Here is a 24361-nt window from a genome sequence, read left to right on the forward strand (position 1 = left end):
AATTCAACCCTTTTTGTTTCTGGTCTACTTGAGATCACACGGAGCTCCTGTGTGCAATCAATGTGTTGAGTGGAAATGAAAAAGTCACCATATTAGGAACTGTTTTATTATTAATAGTACAAACAGGGAAATCCAGGAATTTGTGCATAGGAGCAACATCCAAGGTCCAATAAACCAAACCACATGCTTATTAATGTGCAGAGGGAGCATAACAATTTCTTAGACTCTAGAAATGCATTGTCATTTTCTGTGCATTCAATATCAAACAAATAATTTATACGATACACGATCACCTGCAGAGAGGCAACACATTGACTAACTTACAATATTGATACAGCAGAATTCTGACTCATGCCTGTCAGCAGGAAACCATGTGACCAGGGCAATGGAGTATGTCATGTGTCAAAGATTAACTAACAAATAACAATTGATGAATTTAGTCCATATCTTTGGTTTGTTGAGATCATGGTAATAGTTCAGCATATTTTAAACTATTACACAAACCGATCACAGGTTTTGAATAAACAGACGCACTTTTCACATTCTTGTATGTGCAAAGAAAACATATGGCAACACTTAATAGAGGTTTTATACATAAGGCTGACATTACACTGTCATCAGCATGAATGAGATGTCATGAAGGCTGTCATTAAGTGTCGTTCACTAAATTAGGACACCTTTGAAGCTATGTTGGCATATTTTGGGTTAGGTGGAGGGATCTAGTGGGGTTGTTAGGGTAACGAACGACATTAAAGGACAGCCTCCATGACACTTTAGTCATGCTAATGTCAGCCTTGCATATAAAGCTTCAAGTAAAGTGTTACCAAACATATTTACATTTAATCTCCAACAGCTTCTGTAATGGTTAAACTTGCTGGTGCTTCATGAAAATGTATTTATATTCATATATTACAATATTAGCTGTGATGCTTTGCCATTTTTTGAAAGCGCAAATGTTAAAATAGTGAATACTAATGAGTTGGACAAAAATAAAAGCATGTTAATAGGTTAACAATTAGCTTTGAGGATGCAGTGTTCCAGGTACATGTTAGAAATGTATCCAAATGTTAAAATAAAGATGCACCTGGGCGATTACCAAACAAAGACAAAAACACAAAAGGCTTTGAAAATCTATTGGAAGTGATATGAAGTTTGATATGTAATGTTTATTCTTGCTGATATGTAATAATTAGGCTAATTGTGCTGAGCTAGCAGTATGCTTCTATAGACTGTTCTATGTTCTCTTTGCTGGTTTGGCGATGAGCTGCCGTTCTCTCTCCTGCTCCTTCTCCCTCTGCTGCTCCTTCTCCAGCGCCTCCTTCTGCTTCTGCTGCTGCAGCTTCAGCGCTCGCTTCTGAGGGCGAGTGATACGTGTTCAGTGTGGTTCATGCAAATGCATCGTCATCTCCACTGGAACATCAACTCCAGGGTTGGGGTCAATTATAATTGATAATTCATTACAATTACAGGGTTTCTACAGCTTCAGCCAAATTAAATTCAAGACTTTTTATGACTTTTTATTGCCATTTGAAATTCCGTTTAAGACCAACAACTTTTTTTTTCCCAGTGTCTAGTGCAGACGTAAAGAAAACACACAAAATGACAAGAAAATACACACAAAAATAATCAAAATCACTGAAAAAACACAAGATGACTACAAAAACAGCCAGAAATCTATAAAATGTGTCCCTACAACCACATCACTGTTTTACTGTCATGATTGCACAATGTTACGGTAAATTTTCATTTTATTTTTTTAAACTAATGTTACCATTTATTTTACAATCATAAAATCATACTTATTATGCGTTAAAATTTAAGACTTTTAAAACATTGATTTAAGACATTTTATTGACAATTAAGGCCTTACTTTTAGATCCATTAATTTAATGACTTAAGACTTTTTAAGGATCCACTGGAACCTTGTATTATGGTGTAATTATAAGTGTAATTTAAAAATATTTGTTGTTGTTGTAATCATGATTAAATTATCATTGATTTTAAATAATTGACTTTGTAAATTAAATTGCCATGAAAATTCTATGAAAAAAATGGCAGTTATAATTTAACGCAAAACTGGGGAACCATGTTACAGTTCTATGTACAGTTCTACACATATGTAGTTAACAATTATTAAAATATGTTTCATATCAAGCTTTAACACATTTTACCATTTAAAAAATATACATATAAATTGAGGGGTTTACTGACACAAAGTTGAGACGCTCACACCAAAAATATTAAAACCTATATTTTCATTGATTAGGAAGCCTAACAAGGTAACCAACTGATAGGAAATAAATTAGATGATAGATATTTGTTTTTAGTGTATTTTACAGCAGATTTAGTTATACTTAGAAGATGCTAAAAGAAAGCTAACACAAGATGAATGGCTCAGAAATTGTAATTAAATGTATTTGAACTTTACTAATTGAGAATATAATTATTGAGTTTCTGAAGATAAAAAAATAAATGTAATTTAACTGTAAATGGAAAAAATGCCGGTCACTGAAATCTGTAATTGAACACGGGTATTTGAAAACTTAATTGTAATTGAAACCCAACCCTGCCATCGACTCCTACCTTTAGTTTAGTCGTCTTTTCGTGGAGCGTGATCATTTCCTTCCTTATGTTGATGAGCTTGTTGTGGTACAGCTTTGCCTCTGTAAACTTAAAACAGTACGAGTTGTTTTAAAATCGTTACCCATGGCGACGGCACAGGATGAACATTGTGTTTAACCCCTTCAAACCTCACCAGGGAGTTAAGGTCCAACAGGGTGTTGCATTCTCTGAACTTGGTCACTTCTTGGTCCAGAGTGTCCAACAATATCACCTGATTTTGTCTGGATTGATAAGAAGAGCAATTTTTTTTTTTTAATAAATTAGGTAAATGAGTAAAAATAGTGAAACAGAAAATGGTCCATCCATTCACGTTGTTTAACTTTAAGAGTAGAGTAACTTTATTGTTTAACAGTGACTTTATTGATCCTGCAGTGGAGGAAAAAAAAAAAACAGAAGGCCACACACAAAGGAAATAAAATACGACAATACAATAATAGTCTATATATATACAGTATATAGAAAAAAAAAACATAAAAAGTATAAAGAATATAGTTAAGAAAAACTTGCCTGGCTTTTATTTGTTTTTGTCTTGCATTATTAAACCATAAGCAACATTTTGTGTGAAACGTGCCTCTATTCAACTGCTGATTATGAAAAAACAAAACAAGCGAGAAAAAAAAAATATTTTTTCTGATGAAAGCAGAGATTCTAATCTTTCAGAATCTGGTTCCAGATTGTCATAGTACAAAATATTCTGTGGGTCTTTAACAATGAGTCAAAATGCTCTTAAACAACTGGCACTGAATAAGTTAACAGGATTGGAAACATGACAAGAATTATTGTGGTGTGAAATATGTCGTTTAACGACAAAAGAACACTTACGTCAACTCCTGGAGGGCCCGTTTTGAATTCTGCAGGTCTGGCAGGTAGTGAGAAAGTAACCCTTCAGTGAGTTTGTCCACAGCTCTCCCATCCACACACACACTCTCTACAGGAACGGAGATCTGTGAAGGCGCTGATTCCTGCTGCGCTGACAGACCATCTACAAAGTCATTTAAAGAGAGAACATTCTAAAAGTGAAATGTTTTGTGTAGATTGCATTGATTTAAGGGAAGTGGGGATTGGATTTCTCAGGGTGATATAAATACTCACAGATCCATTAAAGGCAACTTCAGAATTGTATTTAAAGACTTCCTTATTATGGAGATCATAACCAATCAATGCTCACCTTAGCTTAACAGGCTACGTTACTATGGTAACTGACTTAAATGCCAGGGCTCAGCTTAACCACAACTACAGGAAGTGAAACCAGAAATCACTTTCAGGTGTCACACAGGAACCTGCCACAGCTCAGTTACCATGGAAACTGGCTCTGGCTTGGTTAAGTTGTTTCCTGAATGGGGACTAAAGCCGCACAAATCAATCAGTGTGTCCAGGTGTGTGGTATATAATGGGACCGATTTTAGCTATCACCGATTAATCAACATGTGTCAATAGCCCTTCCCTGCTGATTAATCGGTCGAGCTATAATTTCTCACTATTAACTTTTGTGAGTGTAAATTCTGCAGTAATGATCACAAAATGATAACACTGGGTGACGTGCACTAGTTCATTGTTTACAGTTACATTTTGGGTTTATTCATGTTTCCTGTTTGAACTTTGAGCAACTTTAGTTTTGAAGCTTTAGTTTGCCTTTTCATATTCATCAGTGGCTTTTGGCTTTTTGGAATTTGTGTCCATGTACAGTGTATATCTTGCATATATCTATGTTCTTATTTCATATACTGTATTGACCAATATATAAGTTATCAGTGGATACATTGGCTTTAAAATACTTCAATATCGGCACTAAATTAAGGTGTATTTCTTTACTCATTATCAATGACAAAGTAAAGTAGTATTATCCCTCTTTACCGCAATGACTGTCTATGGGCAACAACAAATGTGATTGTCAGATCTCAGGGTCACGTTATCAACATTCATGTGAGCATTTAGAATAAAGAGCTTCCTGAGCATTGAATACACACATATAATATTCTGTCCTTCTGTGCGTATTTGTTCATTTTGTGTATTTTGTTATTGCTTTGTGTATTATGGGTCATTATTGGTGTTTTCACTGTTTTTGAGTATTTTCCCCCAAATATTTTTAATTGTTGTCAGTTTGTGTATTGCTCCTTCATTTTGGTTGTTTTTGGAGTCCGTTTGTGCTTTTACTTTGAAGGCCACACAAAATGAGACCGGCTGGTTGCACATGGCTAGCCCATGACAACTGGGAGTAGCTGACGTACAGTACCTTCATTAAGTGGAAGTTCACATTGGGATGAAGGTGCTTCATCTTCCATCTCATCTACCTCCATGTGCAGAAACTGTGACGGTCCAGCCTGCTGGTTTGAGCTCCTGTAAAAACGCAGAAAAAAATACCTGTCATTATACAAGGCTCTCTGCAGAGGAAGTCAAAGCTAGCTTAGCATAACATAGCAGCTTTAGCAACATTCCTGTGTGTGAGTGAGCACCAACTCTCGGTTAATATTATGTTTTACCTGTTTGGCGTTTGCTGTGTTGGTTAAACCACAGGAAGAGGGGGAAAAAAACACCAGCGAAGAAGAACCTTGATGGAAAAACAACGGTCATGTGAGTTTGGCGTCATGACGTCACTGTGAGTGAATCCTACTTCCGGAGTAAAAAGGCGACGCCGCCGCTGTTTACGACTTTAACCATGACAGGATCTTATAAAGGGACCACATAAGTCTGTGCAGCACTGGAAAACAGTCAAGGTGAGCTTTGCTGCTGTTTGTACACAGTTCTGTGCTTGTATTACTCACACTGTCATGACTTGACAGCTAACTGTTAGCTCCTCATATGTAGCAGGGCTGCTTTTAAACAGGCAGCTCTGCCACAAAGTCAGTTTTCATCGTCTACTGTAGGCCAATTATTACTGAATGTTCTATTAAAAGCTCTATGATAAATGTTTATCAAACATTGTTCCTACTTCTGTCGTTCTTAAGGCGTATTTTTAACCACATATGTCAATTTAACACTAATCAATCAGTGATCCTTTCCCTTACTTTGAAACATAATGAATGTGTTTGAGTCAATATTGCGTATTTTTAAGCACTGGGGCTATATTTTAAATATTTAACTTGTATACTACTTTTTAAAAAATGCTTTATTGAGAAACAAGTATTTTATCATTCATATACAGACATCACAGTATAGAGCTTTCAAAAAAGAAAAACAATCAGGCATCAATAATGAAAATGAAAGTGTCTGTTTGTACGGTTACCGTAAGTACAAGTACGTAGCGGTTATAACCCAATATCGCCAAATTTTTTAGGGTTAGGGTAATGCTTGTCTTAGTCAGGCGACCATGCATAAAGCCAATGACTGACATATCACGTGACCTAAACTGGCCAATGAGGGGTGCTGCGTACGGATAGAATATCGGTGTATTGATACGGCAACCGTACGTACATTTATGCATAAAATGTTTGCCAATATAATCAAATTGTCACATAGAAATTCCAAATCCTTGTCCTTCAACTTGTATACTGTTTTACAGTAGGGATGTGAAAAAAAAATAAAAAAAATTCACGAGATATCGCAATTTTTTTGAGTGCCGATTTTAAATCGATTTTTTAATTTAAAAATAATTTTCTTTTTATTTAAAAAAAAATTTTAAGCAATATTTTTGCATTTTCCTTTATTCAGTGAAAATGTGCAAAAACGCTAAAATAAATAAGAAATAGGATGTTTTGAAACTAATAGTTCTGACTCAATTTGTCCTCTGAATGATCAATATCTTCTGATGAACATATACAGAAACTTTATTTTTAATCTCTACGTTTAATTTTGATATTAACTGGGTAGAATGTCACGATATATTGCAATATATTGTGATATATTGCAATAATATTGTATCGTATTGCAACATCCTTGCCAATACTCACCCCTACTTTACAGTAACATTGTTCAGGGTCCTGTAAAGTAGTATAGTACTTGGCCAAAATCAAACTGTACCTTTGCAGAACCATCATGTTTGAGGAATTAGTTTTGTTCCATCTATTAATATGTGTCATATTAAAGAAATCCTGTGTTGTTTTATTTTAATATTTTGTCTTTCGTAGTCAGGATAAAACCGTAGAATACCCTGAATATAGTTCAGAAACAATTAAAACATTTGGCTGTAATATTATTCTACTGTTGATGGGATCATTTTTGTGTCTCTGTTTACATTACTCATTAAAGTAACCCAACCTATCCCAGTCAGTCTGAAGATCTGGATAATCTATACCCACTTATCCTAATATATCGTTGTCTTCTCAGGCATATAACTTAACAGTTTATCTTAGTACATACACACTCACACTTGTAGTCGATTTAGAGACTTTAATTTCCATAGCACAAGTTTTTAGAATATGTAGTGAAATCTGCAGGTAACTCTTTGTATTTTTTTGCACACACATCCCATTAACGCAGAAATCAATGAGTTAAATAGACCTAAAATAGCAGAATTTTAAAAGTGTGACCAAATGAAAACAGGCAATATATCGAGATTCAAGATACATCTCGTTTTCTATTTTGGAAATATAGAGAATAACATTTTTGCCTATATGGATATAAACATATATTTTTTTAATAGTTTTTTTTGTATTAAAATACTTATTTTAGGAATTGCTGCTTTCACTACTTCTCAGTACAGCATTAAAAAGCACATTTAGATGGATTTCTGAGTGCGTCCTAACCCAGAACTTTCCCTAAACAAGCCACACGACAGAACTCACTCATACGTGCTGTCTTTTATAGGAGAAAAAGCCACAAGTGGCATATATTGTGCAGCTGTGTGTTAGTAAATGTGCCTGTGTGACATTTTGCATCAGCAAATTAAACCTAGAATTGTCTTTCTGGTAAGACTTCATTTAAATTAAAAATATTGAGATTTACATCGTATATTGATATTAGTTTTTGTCCATATCGCCCAGCCCTAATGACAAAAAATATTACTCTATTTAATCAGTTTATTAGAATGAATAAATATCTTAATCATTCATTATGTTTTCATGGAGGCAGTTTAGGAATGATGACTCGGCTTTCCTGTCTGTTAACTTTGGTTAAACTGCTCCTCATCAGACACAACTGGCACAGGGCCTAAATTCTATCTCTATACCCGATAACCATCAGATCACCTGATAACCATCAAATAAGTCTCAGCATGCTTACAGTGACTCAGTTCAGCACAGAAGCATTAATGCATTATTGTGCTGAATAACCCTCTGCTCTAATCTGCAGAGAATGCTCAGGAAAGACGTGTAGTTTGTAGGATTAGATTTCGTTGCTGCAGCAAATATCAATACATTTAGTTTAAAAAAAAAGTATTTCAGTTCCCTTTGCAATTGGTTTTACTTAAAATCATGTGGGCGGGTGGAATGCCGAACCAGAAAAGGCTATATACTATACGCTCCCATTGCACAACAAAAGTGTTAGAAGATGTTCTGAATTATTTCTGAATAAGGCCTGACTAATGACTAATGAAGTCACTTGATTCACACTTTTTTTTTTCTTCAAGGAAGGTTTTAAAGCTTTATATTTCTTATAATGATAATTATGAAAATTATTTATTTATTTTTGGCTTTGGTTTCAAGCTCATTTTTAATGGGTTACTTTGTGGAGGTGTCCAGATCCGATATTGATATAGGATATCGGTCCAATATCAGCCAGAAAACGAATATCGGATTTTATCGGCCTGCATCTAAAATCACCGATATAAGCGCTCCGATAAAATTTTCCGCTCCAACATTTCTATCCAGAGGTCACTGTGGTTCACACTCCAACAAAGTAACTCACTACTGCTGACTATTGTTCTTTGTTTGAGTACCATCACTTGATCAAGCCTTTTCTAGCATTCCACACTACAAATTAAGTAATAAATGTATGTATGATTTGTGCTGATATCGTTATGGATCAATATCGGTTTCGGCCGATACGCAAGGCTGCAATATCGGTATCATATCGGAAGTGAAAAAGTTGTATCGGGACATCCTTACTACTTTGCTCATTTTTACTGTCCAAACATATCTTTAGGAGAGTTTTGCCCTGTTACCATTGCTAAAAAATATGGTAAACAAATTATAACAATAATTATATGTATTTTTTCATGATTGTTGAAGAGTAGATGTTATCAATCATGGTTATGACATAATTTTTCATTATGCTGTTCATGTAACAATTGCTGAAAGTTCAAAATTGCACATGTATAACTCACTTATCTAAATATCTTTTGTTTTGTTTTACATACTGCTGCAATGCCAACACATGTAGTTTTCTTTTCACCGCAAAAGTGAGAGAAATAATAGTCTGTCTCTTGTTCTCCTCCAAGGTGCAGTAGAAATGCAAACCTACCACTGTCCAATAAAAATGTGAATGATTATCTCAACGGACTGTAAACCTGCAGGCAGAGCTCACGTGGCTTTACGTCGTTGACCCCAGAAGTATTAAAAATGTCAGGAGGGAACCTCTTCAACAAGGTGCGGTCCACTTTCATAAGGGATCGGAGAAACTGGGATTTGAGCGACACCGCTCCCTTCGACTTCTCCGACGAGCTGGTGGAGGATGAGGCTCCCAAATTCAACAAGCTCAAGGTTGTTGTGTCTGGGGAGATGTCGGATTACTCGGCTGGAGCACCATCCAACGGAGTGATGGTGAACACCGTGGTGGCAGCGGACGATGATGACTCTTTGTTGGACTCCAGTCTGGGCAGCCCAGGGTTTAATATGGACCCCTGTGATAACTGCACCAAGAAGAGAGAGGCGCTCAAACACAGGAAGGTGATGAAGAGGCTAATCATCGCAGCTGTACTGTATTTCCTTTTCATGACGGGTGAAATCATAGGTAAGCATGGTTAATTCACCCTGTTCATTACTGCTGGTCAGACTTTACCACAAACCCACACACATACAGTCTCAAGTCCTGTAAAAGGGTTGAAACTAAAGTCAACTCTTTTCAGGACAACATGAAGTACATACAGTATATCACCCAGTGCAAGACTTGTAGGTTTGACACATGAACCAAAAACATGTATTTGTTTCCAAATAGAGTCTATTCTACGTGGCCAGTTGTTCAAAACATTTAATCTCGATTAAAATTATCCGGATTTGGAAATCCCATTTTTTGCTACCCAGGATCAGGTAATCCGTCTTACTTTTATGCCGGTTTTTCAAAGCAACATTGGATCGGATCAACTTGATCCAGATACAGTTTTCAAGATTGCCAAATTCAGATGAATTCAATTCAACTTTATTGATATAGCGCAAATTACAACAAAGTCATCTTAAAGCGCTTAACAAAATATAGAGTCCATAGTGAGAAAGAAAGAACCCAACAAGATACACTTGAACAAGCATTTAGCGACAGTGGGAAGAAAAAACTCCCTCTTTTATAGGAAGAAATCTCCAGTGGAACCAGGTTCAGAGGTGGCAGTTTTCCAAGTGGTTAGGTTAACGCTATTATACGGTATTCGCTTTAGCAAATAAATAGGTTTTGAGTTTAGCCTTAAAGGTGGAGAGAGTAGCAGCCTCCATTACTAAGACTGTGAGCTGGTTCCAAAGGGGAGGAGCCTGGTAGCTGAATGCTCTGCCTCCTGTTCTACTTCTAGACACTTCCAGAACACCAGCAAACTGAGAGCGGAGTGATCTGCCCGGACGATAGGGCACTAACAGGTTTCTAAGATATACAGGAGCTTGATCATGTACAGCTTTGTATGCTAACAGACGCCAATACTGGAGAAATTTGCTTTCTCCTGTTAATAACTTTGTATTTTAGCTGCAGCATTCTGAATTAACAGGAGACTAGTGAGTTACTGGGGCATCCTGACAGTAAAGAGTTACAATAATCTAGTCTATATGTAACAAATGCATGGATTAGTTTTTCAGCATCACGCTGGGCCAAGATATTACTGATTTTAGAGATATTACGGAGGAAGAAGAAGGCTGTCCTTGTGATTTGTGAAATATGAGAGTTTATTGGTAATGTATTTAACACATTTTATGCTACATACATTTCCACTACAGGTACCCTTTAGTGGAAAAAGTACCTTTATTATTGTGCAGAGAGAAACATTTATCATTAGAACGCAGTTACATAACAGATCCAAAATGCTCCAGCAGAACCATGTGAATCATCAACCATCAGATTCACCTGTCAGGGCTGCCCTGTCTCCTTTCATTTAGTAAGTGAATGAAAGTGGTGATCCTTATCTCTTTATTAAAAATGGAGATCAGTTATAGATCATTGGTTATTATAACGCCCAGCTTCCAAAGAAACTAAACGCAAACTTTACAGTCATTGTGTTGTCACAACTTTTAAACCTCCCCCCACGCACACATACACACACGCACACAGCACACAAGTTTTTTGTTACATCAGCACTTGTGGATGCAGTTTTTTTTTTTTTTTTTATCTGTAGCAAGCACATTTTATGTTTTGGTTCATGAGTTTCAAAGTCATGGAGAAAGCTAGGAGAAGGAACAGTTATAAAGACCATTTAGTGAGTCAGGAGGTCAGCACATGTTTCAGCCTTTCTTTTCAGATTGGTATCATGTGAGATGGAGGGTTTTCATTTTCTGTTTTCTCTAATGAAACACTGCTGACTGCTTTTTACACTTTGGCTCTACTGGCTTTCTAGACACATTGTGCTTTTATTTATTGAGATATAATAATCTAAACCAAAGCCATGCCTTCAAAAATATATATATTAAAAAAAATAAACATCCAGCGACTGTGCAGCGAAAGCATGTCCTTACTTCTTTGTGACCTGTATGATATGGTGACATTCTGCCCTTTCACTCTGTGTTTGCTTCCAGGTGGTTACATATCAAACAGTTTAGCTATAATGACCGATGCTGTGCACATGCTCGCTGATGTGGCAGGAATTGTTTTCTCCCTGCTGGCACTCCGGCTCTCCACAAAACCTCCAACCAAAAGATTCACCTTCGGGCTTCACCGCCTCGGTGAGTTTTGCAAACATTCCCACTGTTTGAGCCACCTCAATTACAATGAATTTCTAGGTTTGATTAATACAAATGTATTTTGTGTCCAGCAACATTTTTCTTTCTTATTTTTTTCCCAATACTAACTTAAACCCACTCTACACCAGTGAGCTCTAGCTTTTCATATCATTTCTGTCGTAAGAAACTTCAAAAAACAACATTAAACTGTGACAAGATTCCGAATCAGTACCCAAAATGTGGCACGTCCCGTTCGAGTGAAGGGAATGAAATAAACAGCGTGAGGAAAAATTTAATGATGCAAAACGAGGTGGGCAAATCATATCAGCATTGCAACATCGAATAGGAAACTTGATCTCTTTAGACATACTGGCAGGAAACCGGAAGAAGTAGAATAAGTAGTCATAAATGGAGATACGGAAAGACGAAGATGTGAAATAAACCAGCTGAGCAAGTCTAACTTTACTGTCATTAAAGTTGATTGTGTATATTTATGTGCAGCAAGCCTCTGTTTATACATAACTTAATGTTTATTTTCTAGTTTATATATTATTTTATTGTGCTTTGTTGAAGTCATTTCCCTCCTGTGGTGTCATTAAATTACTCTGCATTAAAGCAGGTCGACCTGCATGTAGGGCTGGGCGATATGGACCAAAACTTAGATCTCAATATTTTTTCTGGAAATGGCAATATACGATAAATTCGATAAAATCTTTCCAGAAAGACAATTACTAATGCAAAATGCCACACTGACACATTTATGAACAAACAGCTGCGCAATTTGTGCCACCTTTGGCTTTTTCTCCTCAAAGGGACAGCATGTGTGAGTGAGTTCTGTAGTGTGGCTTGTTAATGGGAAGGTCTAGGTTATAACACTTAATAATCCATCTAACTGTGTTTTTCATGCTGTTCTGAGACGTAGCTAAAGCAGCGTCTCCTAAATCGAGCATTTTGATTAAAAAACATAAGCTATGAAATAGAAATATAGAGATAGAGGTGATATTTTCTATATTGCCAATTTTTTTTTTTTTTTTGATATATCTTGACTCTCAATTTATTGCCCAGGTCTACCTGCTTGCTTATAAAATGACAGTCAAAGTCCTTTAGTTTATTATCGAAATATCTTTTTTTTTTTTTTTTTTTTCAAACCGGAGTCAGAGGTCCATGGTTTACAGGTTGGGGTCAATGTTGTAATTTTTTATTAAATAAATAAAAGTGTCAAATAGTGTTATAGTGTTACAAATGCATGATATCCACTGCATCAGTGAAATATTCAATCAAAGCTAAAACATTTTATATATATGTATATACTGTATATATATATATATATATATATATATATATATATATATATATATATATATATATATATATATATATATATATATATATATATATATATATATATATATCCTAAGCACTGATCTTAAGAAACTGAATGAATGTAATTCATTTTTTGAAGAAAAGATGGTGGTGTTGCTTTTCTACTCGCTTCTCTACATTTTGCTGTAAGGGTTTTTCTTTTTCGCATTAAGGGTTTGGTAAACCATACTGTAGCTCAATTCCTTCATCATGTAGAAATTAGAGCATCTATTCTGTTCACATGTTAGTGTGACGTACACAACTCACTGGGATTTCCCTCCCCGATCAGAGGTGGTGTCGACACTACTCAGTGTGCTGCTCATCTACATCCTGACCGCCTTTCTGGTGTACGAGGCCGTTCAGAGGACGGTGAGCCAAGACTTCAACATCGATGGAGATGTGATGCTCATCACTGCAGCTGTGGGAGTGGCTGTTAATCTCATGTAAGTGAAATGTATTAAAGTGTTGCCGAAACTACACGTCATTAGCTTTTATTAGTTGTTTCCTGTGGTCTTAAATCGAAACTGTCATCCAAGGCATAAGAAAGCTGCTTTTTCCTTCATGTAACACACGTGTCAAACTCATGGCCCGGGGCCAAATCCGTCCCTTTGGAGCATCCATTCCCACTAACCCAGCACGCAGGAGAAAGTGAAAATGACAGAGCAAACATGAATCATTGTGTAAATGAAACTTAATATTTGCAGGGGCTCACAGTTTTCCTGGTTCCTATATTGCATGACGACAGTTAATATTTATGTTAAACTGTTGAAAAAAAAAACTCTTCTTACAAAATCTTTAATTTTCCTCAAATTATCAAATCACATTTTCCTTAATTTAATAGATTTTGGTCACAAATCTAGGAAAGTTAAAGTGAAGATCCTGTTGGAACTGATATCTGTCACTTATTGCTAGGATATTTATTGGCTTCTTACATATTTTGCATTTTATGTATATGTGCAAGTGCAAACTAGGGCACAGTGATGTTTAAATTACACGTTTTCTTGCATAATCTGTGGCCCACTTGAGATGAAACTGCTCCATATTTGGCCCCTGAACTAAAATGAGTTTGACACTCCTGATGTAATGAATAATGCTTTTATTTTCAGAATGGGCTTCTTATTAAACCAAGGCGGGCACCTCCACTCCCACAGCCACGGCCACAGCCACGGTCACGCTCATTCCCACGGCCCCTCAGCCGCCTCAGGCTCACACTCCTCTGGTTCCAGTCAGCAGCAGAAGCAACACGGCAGTCTGGCTGTAAGAGCCGCCTTCATCCACGCAGTAGGGGATCTCGTGCAGAGTGTCGGGGTACTCATTGCTGCATACATCGTCCGCTTCAAGGTACGCCGCGGTGCTTCATCCAAGATATTTTATTGATAATAAAAGCAACGTCATTTTTAAAATAGGAAATTTAAAAAAGTGAATGTAAGGACAAGGATTTTGGTGCACCTAAGTAATGTGGTTGAATAAGTTTCTCAATAAAATCCAAAAATGTGCCATCTACAACGGAAATATTTCTATGTTAGGCCAAAAAAGAGAAACTAACGGAGGAATCTTCTGCCTTCACAGCCAGAGTTAAAGTTGGCAGACCCCATCTGTACCTACATCTTTTCTGTCCTGGTTATCTGCACCACATTCCGCATCATACGGGACACAATATTCATCGTGCTTGAGGGTAAGTCTCTTGTGTAATGTTGTTGAGTAGGATGTACGTGCATGTGGATGCCATAGTTTAGCAGAAATGTCTTTATATTCATCATGTTGCGTTATGTTCAGCATATATAAACCAATAAATGATCCATTTTGTAAATTTGGTATACCCTGAGTATGTGTTGAATTCCTTTACTTACACATCCATCCAATATTTGACAGTTCTGAAGGATGAGTCTTGTTGTAATTGTAGTTTCTATGAGGCATCAATTATTCAATAATCCCAGATGTTTTATTAAGTGTCCTTGACTGCATCCGCATGGTAACAGTTGTTTTTTAATCTCAGAAAAGTTTGTTTTCACTTTGTTTTTCTATTCTGCTATTCAATGCATTCCCACAGAGACCATGGCCCTCATTTGTAAACCTTGCGTTAAAACGGGTGCAAATTTGAGTGCACATTTTGTCGTACAACAGGACCAGCGTGTGATTCATGAAACATTCGTATCTGACCAATCCCAGTGTACAAATGATCAGATGTTGATAAATGCGGCGCCAGAATTCAATCGTCATTAACTTGTTATGCCTTCTTGTTTCGGTGGCCCCGCCCACTGAGGTCAAACAAGAAAAGAAGCTTTTCCAAGATGAAAATCAGCATCTTCACAACTGAGGTGGAGCAAAACAAAGGTGTGCCTTTTGACAGTTTGAAAACTGGAATTAAAGGAGCTCATTTAAAAGCTCTGTGGAAGAGGATCAGCTTCTGAGGCTTTACTCAGGTAAAGTCTGCCCCCCTGTGTGCGCTGTGAGCAACTTCTCAGCAGAGATCCTGGAGATACACATGGAAATATGACATTTATATCGGCCTCAGTCACCACGCTTTAGGCAATAAATATCACATTAAAAAAAATGAATGACCGAAACGCTTTAAAAATGACTAACTGTTGTCCCTTGATTATTAGGTGTTCTGTGAAAGGAAAACAAAAAAAGTGGTGTCTGTAATTGATACGTGATTACAGAATCTCTCCTGGTCAGTTCTGGGGCCTCATTTATAAACGCTCTGTACGTACAAAAGAAAGCGTACACCACTTATAAGCAAATCCACAGCAGCTCTGACCCTGCCGTACGCACAAAATCATGAGAAACGGGAAACTCCGCCCCCAACAGGAGAAAAATGAAATTAAAGACAGTGAAATTGATACATTTGTGTGAAATAATCAAACATTGCACATTTCACAATACATATCATATATGAAGGATGTATTTGCAAAAACGGAGGGAAAAATTATAGTGACGCCACAGGGAGTGAGTGACGTGTGCACGCCAACAAATACAGTTTTACATTAATAATAATCACATGATCGTTGCGCAAAAATGCTGATCAATTGACTGCAACACCTGCAGCTGTTATAAAAAGGAACGCACTCACAATGCGTAAAGATGCACAGTGGCTTATCTGGCACTGCTGGAGGAAGTGGTGCACAAGAGACTCTGGGGGGAGAGGATTTTCCAAGACCAGCGAGATCTATAGGCAGGACCAGGTCCCGCGTGAGGACGAGGTGCTGCGGGAAGGCGGACGAGGCTACAGTGCCCCCGGCCCAGTCACCCCAGCCACAGCACCACCGACCAGTAAACACCCTGGGACTGATGAAAAATATGATTTTACTTGAAATTAAATATTGTGAATTACGTATAGTATCAAAGGTATTTTACTACCTGTTCATCTATATTATTTCAAACAAGGAAATAACCCTAACCCCCTCAACCTCCGTTACAACACCGAGGGGTTCCCCAATGATCCTCCAGCTTTTTGTATGTGAGGCTGAGCTCCGGTGCAACAAAATACGCTCTCCTGCGTGTGTCCACTTCAACAATTAATACTTCCACCTTGCATTGTTTTCTTTGCTAATTTTCCCCCTCGGCCCACTGTGAAATTCGTGTTAGTGAATATTCATTTAGGGTGTTCACCGGACCTTTTATGGGCGGAGTAAGGTGTTTCCTCACGTGCAAGAACTTTCGAGTTTATTGTGATTTAAAAACGGAAGCAGGCGTGGGTCGTACGTGCGCCCTCGCTTATAAGTCGTAAAAAAAATTACGCCAGCTGAAGTATTCTTACCTAGGCATACTTTTATAAATGAGGCACCTGGTCACACTGCCATAAGCTTATTTAGGTCACACTGCTATAAGCACTTATTTAGTTTAATTTTCTTTAATTATCCATTCAGATCTGTTCTGAATGTATGTCTGCTTATGCTTAAACGACAGCTGAGACTTGTTAAATATTTTACTTTCAGTCTCAGTCAGATTTGGCTGTGCTGAACCACAAATCCACACACTCAGATTTGTGTACACAAGCTCAGACCTGATGTGGAATCTAATTGTAGTGTACGCTCACATCAAAATTGAGAAATACCGAAGCTTGAGTGAACATGGTCAAATGCACGAATGGTTGATATGATAAATGAGAGCCCGTATGAGCAAATACATCACCTGTATGTGAGGCTGTGTTCTTGCTACTGAAATACAGAAAAACAGAGAAGAAAATGATTAGGAAGAGGGCTGTATGAGTAAACATTTGATTTATCTGATGTGTTTTTAGCAGGAAGACTTTTAAATCATGCAGCACAGTCTTTCTCAAGGAGCAGGATTGAAGACCCCTGTACTAAAATATTGTTTTGCCCGTGTTTGGAGTGGTTTTACATTTTGCCACTCTGCTGTAAATATTGTAACTATGGGCAGAACAAATTATTTTTCTTAACCACACTGTATATAGAAAGGTCTCTATTTCTGCTCTTATTTAACCATGGATTGAAAATCTAGTAAATGTTGGGAAGATTAAAAGTTTCCTGATGGAACCTTCTCATAAAATCAGGAGTTAAAAATCTAACTAAAGTGTAAAACTCAAACTTCCTGCTCCGAGATCTCACTTCAGTTTGTCGTCTCCTACTTTCCTTCAGCTGTTCCTCGACACCTGGACACTCAGCGAATCACAGAGGACCTCCTGAAGCTAGAAGATGTTCAATCAGTCGACGAACTGAACATCTGGGCACTGACAGCTGGCAAGACTGCAGCACTGGTGCATCTGCAGCTCAGTGAGTAGTGTTTGTTTTTTTCCAAATGTATCTGTGATTGTGAAAGAAAAGCCAATGAGTAACTGAAAGTGACATTTTACAAGTTTGTGAACACAAAAGTTTTTGAGTATGAGGCCAATAATGTATCAAAGTGAAGATGCACTGTTCCCAGTGTGGAGCACCACTGAGATGAACTTACTGAAGATAAGTCGGAACATATTTTGTTACTAGACTCTTCAGTATCTGTTTCTCCGTGGAATGTGTTCAAGACTTTGACCTTTGAGAAAAGAAACCATTGTCTTTCTCAGAGGGGGTTGTGGTCAATGGGTGACGTGTCGATACTTGTTGTTATAAGAGGAAAGGTTTTATGAGTTCACACAAATATTTTTGTTTTGTGCCTCACAAAACTACAGGGAAGTGTTTCTCATTTAAACAGCTGTGTTTGTCTTCCAAGACATCACGGCCTATTCCCCTTCGCTCTCAAATGCAAATCCGGTTATAGTTATGATTAAGTTATCATGATTCTTGCAATTTGGGTTTCATAACTTTGGTACTTTAACCAATAATCTCCTTGCACCATAATTTGGTGAATGCCATTGATCGTATCTAAAATACAATGACAACTAGAATATTTGCATTTCTGAAGAAAATGCAAGTGAGGATGCTAGCGCGCATCATGAACACTGTTTATAGCATTAGCTTAGCATTTGCATTAGCTGAGCATTAGCATTAGCTAACATTAGCATTAACAAGCACGAGCATTAACCTAGCATTTGCATTAGCTAGCATTAAATTAGCATTGGCCTATCATTAGCATAAACCTAGCATTAGTATTAACCTAGCATTAACATTATTCTAGTAATAGAATTAGCTAGCATTAGCCTAGCATTATCAGTAGCCTAGAATTAGCCATCAGACAGCTGAATATTTTCAAAGTTGAATCATTGAAATCTGTTGAAGAATGGCTGAACAGCTGAAGTTCAAAGTTGAAGCCGTTAAATCTTAAAAACGATCTGGAAATTCCCAATCATATCAATGGGAGACTTTTAAGCAAAAAAATTATTAAAATTTTTTTGCTTATTCCTGAGCAAAAATATTAAAATTTTTTTGACATGTTTTAATATCTTAATTGTCAACATCAGTCAAACGCTAAAGGTTTAATGAATCTACTGGTGTTCCTCGTTCCTTGTGATCAACTTCCGTTTGTGTTGACAGCTGCCGATAGTGTCTAGTGGTATTTTAACATCCAAAAAAATATATTTTTACTGTCCTCAAAAAAGCTGTGTAATTGTTTTTGCAAAAGTGTCAAATTGTAGAAGTTCTAACATGTATTGTTCCTCACACCAGCCTCACACCCCATAGTCAGTCACCAGTTTATTTGGATACTATTTGGACCTTAACACTATTAAGATTGCCTACACCACAAAACGAAACCTAAAACTTAAGCAGCTTTTTACTGAAACATCCACAGACTGCATAAAAACAGGAACAGGACCAGAAAACTGAGATAAATCCTAAAACTGTCCTATTGTGTGAGGACACCTGGTCCAGGACGTGTGGAGGGAAACCAGTTGCAGCGGAATTCAGTTCTTGCTCTATTTTCCGCGTAAATATCCAAATATCACACTTTTTTTTTTTTTCAAACAGAAAAATGCTGCTCATCTGCTTTTTGTCTTGGTTTTAAGTCAGTAAAACAAAGTAACCACACCGTTTATTTGTTATTTTGATTTGGTTTTAAAACGGAATAACCAAAAAACAAACAGTACACGGATTCATTTTGTACTTGAAATTTGTAATTATTGATCCCGTCATTATATCGTATTGCAAATTGTGAATGTTATTGTATCGTCAGATTCATGTCAATGCGCACACCCCTATAGTCCTGAAGCCAAACCAGTTAAATGAGGCTTGGTTTTTGCTTGTGTTCCACAGCTTCTTCCAGTGCTGAGAATTGGGAGGAGGTCCAGGCAAAGGCTCGTCACTTGCTTCTGCACACCTACAGCCTCAGCAGGTGCACGGTGCAGGTCCAGACTCACCGGCCCACGGTTGTTCGTACCTGTGCGCACTGTCAACAGCCCAGTGCCTGAGGGTCAGACTCTGATTACCCAGAATTCACTCAATGGGCACGCAGCAGATTCCTGCCTGTCACATGTGTGTTCTGCAGCCGAAGACAGTGTTTAAGGATATATCAGTGCCAAAGGATGGAGTGAAGGAAGGAACAACTGATGCACATTGTAAACGACGCAGCACTGCAGCCTCCAGGAACCGATCAATGTTTGCAAAGCTTTTGTTTCTTAATTCACCATCAAAGCCTTTTCCAGCTTGACCTTTTTTGTTTTATATGCCTTGATTTTTCAACTGGAGTGTAATTATCAGATGTATATTTTTACTTTTTGTTAAGACTAATGATTTAACGTTTTAACAAAGAATGACGGGGCATAGAACTGTACCTTAATTGGATTAACAATTAAACTGTATATAAAAAGTAGTCCTCCACACAGAGAACGGGAATTTCTTCCTAATATGGTTGAGGTTGTATTGACAGTATTTGGCAAAAAAACTCTACTCTTTAACAGTGATTTTAATGAAACATATCTCACTCAATATGTCACCAGACAATCAAAGTGTAACCGATGCTTGCTTTGTTTCACTTTTTTTAATTCAACACTTTCCTTCATCATGTCGTCCTCAATGACTGACAGAGACTCAGTCAGATATGAGACGCTGTGGTGAGTTTGCAGTATTTTCACTATATAAAGATTAATATAATGTTGATTGTGTTCACTCAATCAACATCTGCTGAAAAACTGTAGAGGGGTTTTTTTTGTTTGTTTTTTTACATCTGTGAATGTAATCTGAAAATTCAAAAAACTGATTTCATTTTTTTGTTTGCAATAAAGTATTATAACTGTATTTATTATCGTCTCTCTGGCTTTATTTAAGACCAAAAAAAACCTGCACACAATGAACTTGTCCAGTAGGCCACTATCATCTGTCACCACCAGATGGTGCACTTTTATATCAAACAATAACGCATACGTCACTCATCGTGGGTTGGATCCACAAAACGAAAGCAACAATTTATTGTTAAAATGTGTTTATTTTACAAATGTCATTGTTTAAAAAAAACAAAAAACCTATAAGTTGTGTTGGAATCACTGACAACTGGCTGATCTTAGCTGGAACAATAAACAAAGTTAATAAAGCAAAGGTTTATCAATCATTGACTACATAAGGAAATTGGGAGTGTTGGTTTCCAGGCAAAAGCTGCTTTATCACAAAACTAAACCAACCTGCTCAAATGTTTGTTTTACTGGTAGATGACGGTTAACAGCCTGTTCATTGTCATTCAACCAAAAACGTTCTTTGGACAACGACATAATGACCTATTCGCTTATGATTGGGAATCTCCACAACTTAGATTATTTATTAATTTATACGATATCAGCACGAACAATACATACTTTAAGGACTTATTTTGTAGTGTGGAATGTTAAAAAAGGCTTGATTAAGTGATGTTACTCAAACAGAGAACAATAGTCATTATCAGTAGGTTACTTTGTTGGAGTAGAAGTGCTAGAATGGAAAATTGTATCACAGAGCTTATATCGGTGATTTTAGATGCAGTCAGATAAAAATCCGATATTAGCTTTCTGGCTGATATCGGACCTTTACTAACAAGTCTATTGTTAATGCATTAAATTTAGGTAATTAGATTATATTCTCTTTAAATCAACCTGTTTTTGTTTTTTGTTTTTAATAAATGTTGAATATAATTCGATAACATACTATACAAAATCTTTGTTTTGTTATAGTTCTGGTGCCAAATAAAGATTATAAATCATCCCTTATCACAAATGCATAAAAGCAGCTTGATTTATAATTTGATTCAGGGCAAAAATTAGCATATTTACACCCTGAAAATGCACTTTAATATTTGATGCGTATAGGCTAGAGGTGGGTAACTTTAATCATAGTGCGGGAGCCATTAATATGTGATTTTCTGATTCGATGAACCGATTATTAACATTCATGTCAGCATTTACCCTTATTGCTTTAAAGCGTGAGATTATACAATATTAATCAATCAGGTGATAAATGCACAGCCCCTTTATTTTATTACAGTCTGCCTCATTTCTCATTGTTTGGCTCAGATGACTCAGTAAACCCACAGGCTGCATTCATTATTGATTTAATATGGCCTATATCTTACTTCACAGGGCAGAGCAACTGCTGTATGTTCCTGATGTCATCTGTCTGCCACACTTTATGAATGAATGCATTAAAGAATGAATGAATGACTTTATTTGTCCACGTATACAGACACAGGCTTCATCAGCTGACTGTAGATCTATCCATCAGATGTAAATCTAGATTTTTCCCAAAGGATTTAATCAAATAAAGGAAAGGATTGCATCGATCTATCAGTATTCTTTATTTCCAAAGAACAGCTGTCAGTTGGGTAGTCATTTTCCAAGAGAACTGATTGGTCAGGAGGCAGGGCTTTACATACCACCGTGAGTTACCATGGTGATTTATTATGTTAAGCACACACAGAATAAATCCCCTAAATGTTTACTGTTTTGTGTATTTTTAGGGGATCATTGTGTGTATCTGTGTTGTTGTTTTGTGTATTATTTCTCATTTTGTGTGTTTTTGGAGTACTTTTAAGTGCATTTTTGTGCTTCTTTTGTAAAATGTACTGTCATTTTGTTTATGTTTGTTCTATTTTTGTGTGTTTTTCTAATTTTTAATATTATGGGGATCATTGTGTGTATCTTTGTTGTTGTTTTGTATTTTATTTCTCATTTTGTGTGTGTTTGTTACTGTTTTGTGTGTTTTTAGAGTACTTTTAAGTGTATTTTTGTGCTCCTTTTGTCAAATGTGCTGTCATTTTGTTTATGTTTGTTCTATCTTTGTGTGTTTTTGTTGTTTTGTATATTATTGGGATCATTGTGTGTATCTTTGATGTTGTTTTGTGAATTATTTCTCATTTTGAGTGTGTTTGTTTTGTTTGGAATCATTTTGTGGTCGTTTTGTGCAATTTTTTTTTTTATCACTTTGTGTATTTCCGTTCTCATTTTGTGTTTGTGATGTTTTGTATATTTACCTGTTATTTCTGTCGTCACCGTGTGTGCGTTTTGAATATATCTGATTATTTTCATTGTCTTTGGTGTCATCCTGTTGTAATTTGATGTGTTTTTCCGGAATTTTGTATGTTTTTGGAGTAATCTTTTTGTGATACTCTTTTTGTGGACCCATGCCTGTTATTGGCCATTATAAATGTATGAATAAAAAATGAGCAAAAAACTTTTTGATATATACAATATTTAGTTGTGAATATATAATGTATATTCTGGAATAAATAATGTATTAAATGTCTGACGGAGCTTTGATAGCCATAAACCTCACAAAAAGCTGTGGTGTGTGAAGTCTTTATTCAAACACAATAAAAAGGTTCGATGCTTAATCATAATTCAAGACGTCAGCCTAACGATAAATCACAGATCTTCAGTCTGTCTTCCTGAAGGAAGACAGACTGAAGGAAGGTGTTTTTCCTGTCACGTGCGGAGACTGACTTTGATATTGAGAAATATTGAGAAAATAACATTAGGTTAATTTAAAATCAATTCAATTGATTGATGTGTACTATAGAGTAAAATCAGTAATGGTGTACTGTTTTTGCATACATTGTTGTGCTCATCTTTGCCTTTTTCCCATTGTGTGATGTCTCTGACCTGTTAATAGATTATTATCCCAAAGGTAGGCATGGATATTATTGTTGTTGTCAGCTTTATTTATACAGCACCTACCAAAGTGCTTTACAATAACAGAGAGAAACCTTAAACTATATAAAAACATAAACCATGACAACTACAAATACAAAAAAGGTAATTAAACTCGAAGGCAAAAGGCCAAAGTGATTAAATGAGTTATGAACATGTTTTATGTAATGCTCAATGATTCACAAACAAACTCAGTGGTTTGCAAATATGAAACATCATTCAAGTTACAAATAAGAAGCGCACCTGTCAAACAAATACGTTTGTTGGTGAATGTTGTTTTGTGTTTGCAAACCACACCGAGCTTGTTTGTGAATTGATGAAAGTGAGTCACACATATTTTGTGTTGTTTTTTTTTTTTTTAGGTTTTGGCATTAATCCAAATCCATAGCAGAAAGGGAACTTGATCACGTACCTCTACGGGGCAGTATTTAATTATGTACCAGCTTCACTCACACACCCTATGGTGTCATGTTTTCTCTTATAAAGTCACGTAGACTGATTGCAACACACGCAATGCCTTCCTCTTTTAAGCATTGTTTCTTTAAATAACCCAACTTGTCAAATGAAAGTAAGTCACCTGACCTCTAGCATACAGACGTGACTCACCTCACGTCCTCAGTGTCTAATGCAGAAGCCACTGAGCAGATGCAAATACTTTGACCGTCACCTTGTGATTCATTTTGTTTAATTTAATGACATTGCCGTCACGTTTCCCTGAGGTTTAATTCCCATGTTTTACCATTCCTGCTTGTGGCCATTGGTGTTAAGAGGATTGTGTGCTAATATTAAACACAATGGGAACTTTAAATACCCACAATGCCACACTAAGCAGGTGAGAAAACGTGATTCTGTTGTGATCAAGGTCGTGGGACAATTGGTTCATTTGTGCATGTGTGAGTTAGCTCCATACAGTGTTTTGACTGAGTAAGAGAAAAAG

The 24361-nt window shown here is 36.6% G+C and overlaps 2 protein-coding genes across 3 annotated transcripts; one reads left to right on the forward strand and one right to left on the reverse strand.

Moving 5' to 3' along the window:
- Positions 1-90: 90 nt before the first annotated feature.
- bloc1s6 (biogenesis of lysosomal organelles complex-1, subunit 6, pallidin) lies at positions 91-5238 on the reverse strand. 2 transcript variants are annotated; one of them, XM_028437958.1, is made up of 6 exons: positions 5103-5238; positions 4856-4959; positions 3445-3604; positions 2756-2843; positions 2584-2670; positions 91-1354 (listed from the first exon to the last, which is right to left on the reverse strand). In XM_028437958.1, the coding sequence occupies exons 2-6, from the start codon at positions 4917-4919 to the stop codon at positions 1235-1237; spliced, it is 519 nt and encodes a 172-aa protein (XP_028293759.1). In that variant the 5' UTR covers positions 4920-4959; positions 5103-5238; the 3' UTR covers positions 91-1234. The 2 variants fall into 2 exon arrangements, with proteins under 2 accessions (XP_028293759.1, XP_028293767.1); XM_028437966.1 differs by lacking the exon at positions 91-1354 and adding an exon at positions 1377-1570.
- slc30a4 (solute carrier family 30 member 4) lies at positions 4829-20556 on the forward strand. The gene is made up of 8 exons (XM_028437945.1): positions 4829-5336; positions 8936-9447; positions 11418-11564; positions 13213-13366; positions 14030-14264; positions 14493-14598; positions 17525-17659; positions 19571-20556. Exons 2-8 carry the CDS (start codon positions 9057-9059, stop codon positions 19723-19725), a joined length of 1323 nt encoding a protein of 440 aa, XP_028293746.1. The 5' UTR covers positions 4829-5336; positions 8936-9056; the 3' UTR covers positions 19726-20556.
- Positions 20557-24361: the final 3805 nt, after the last annotated feature.

Source organism: Gouania willdenowi, chromosome 3, assembly GCF_900634775.1.
Source record: "Gouania willdenowi chromosome 3, fGouWil2.1, whole genome shotgun sequence".
In the NCBI taxonomy this organism is placed as follows: Eukaryota; Metazoa; Chordata; class Actinopteri; order Blenniiformes; family Gobiesocidae; genus Gouania; species Gouania willdenowi.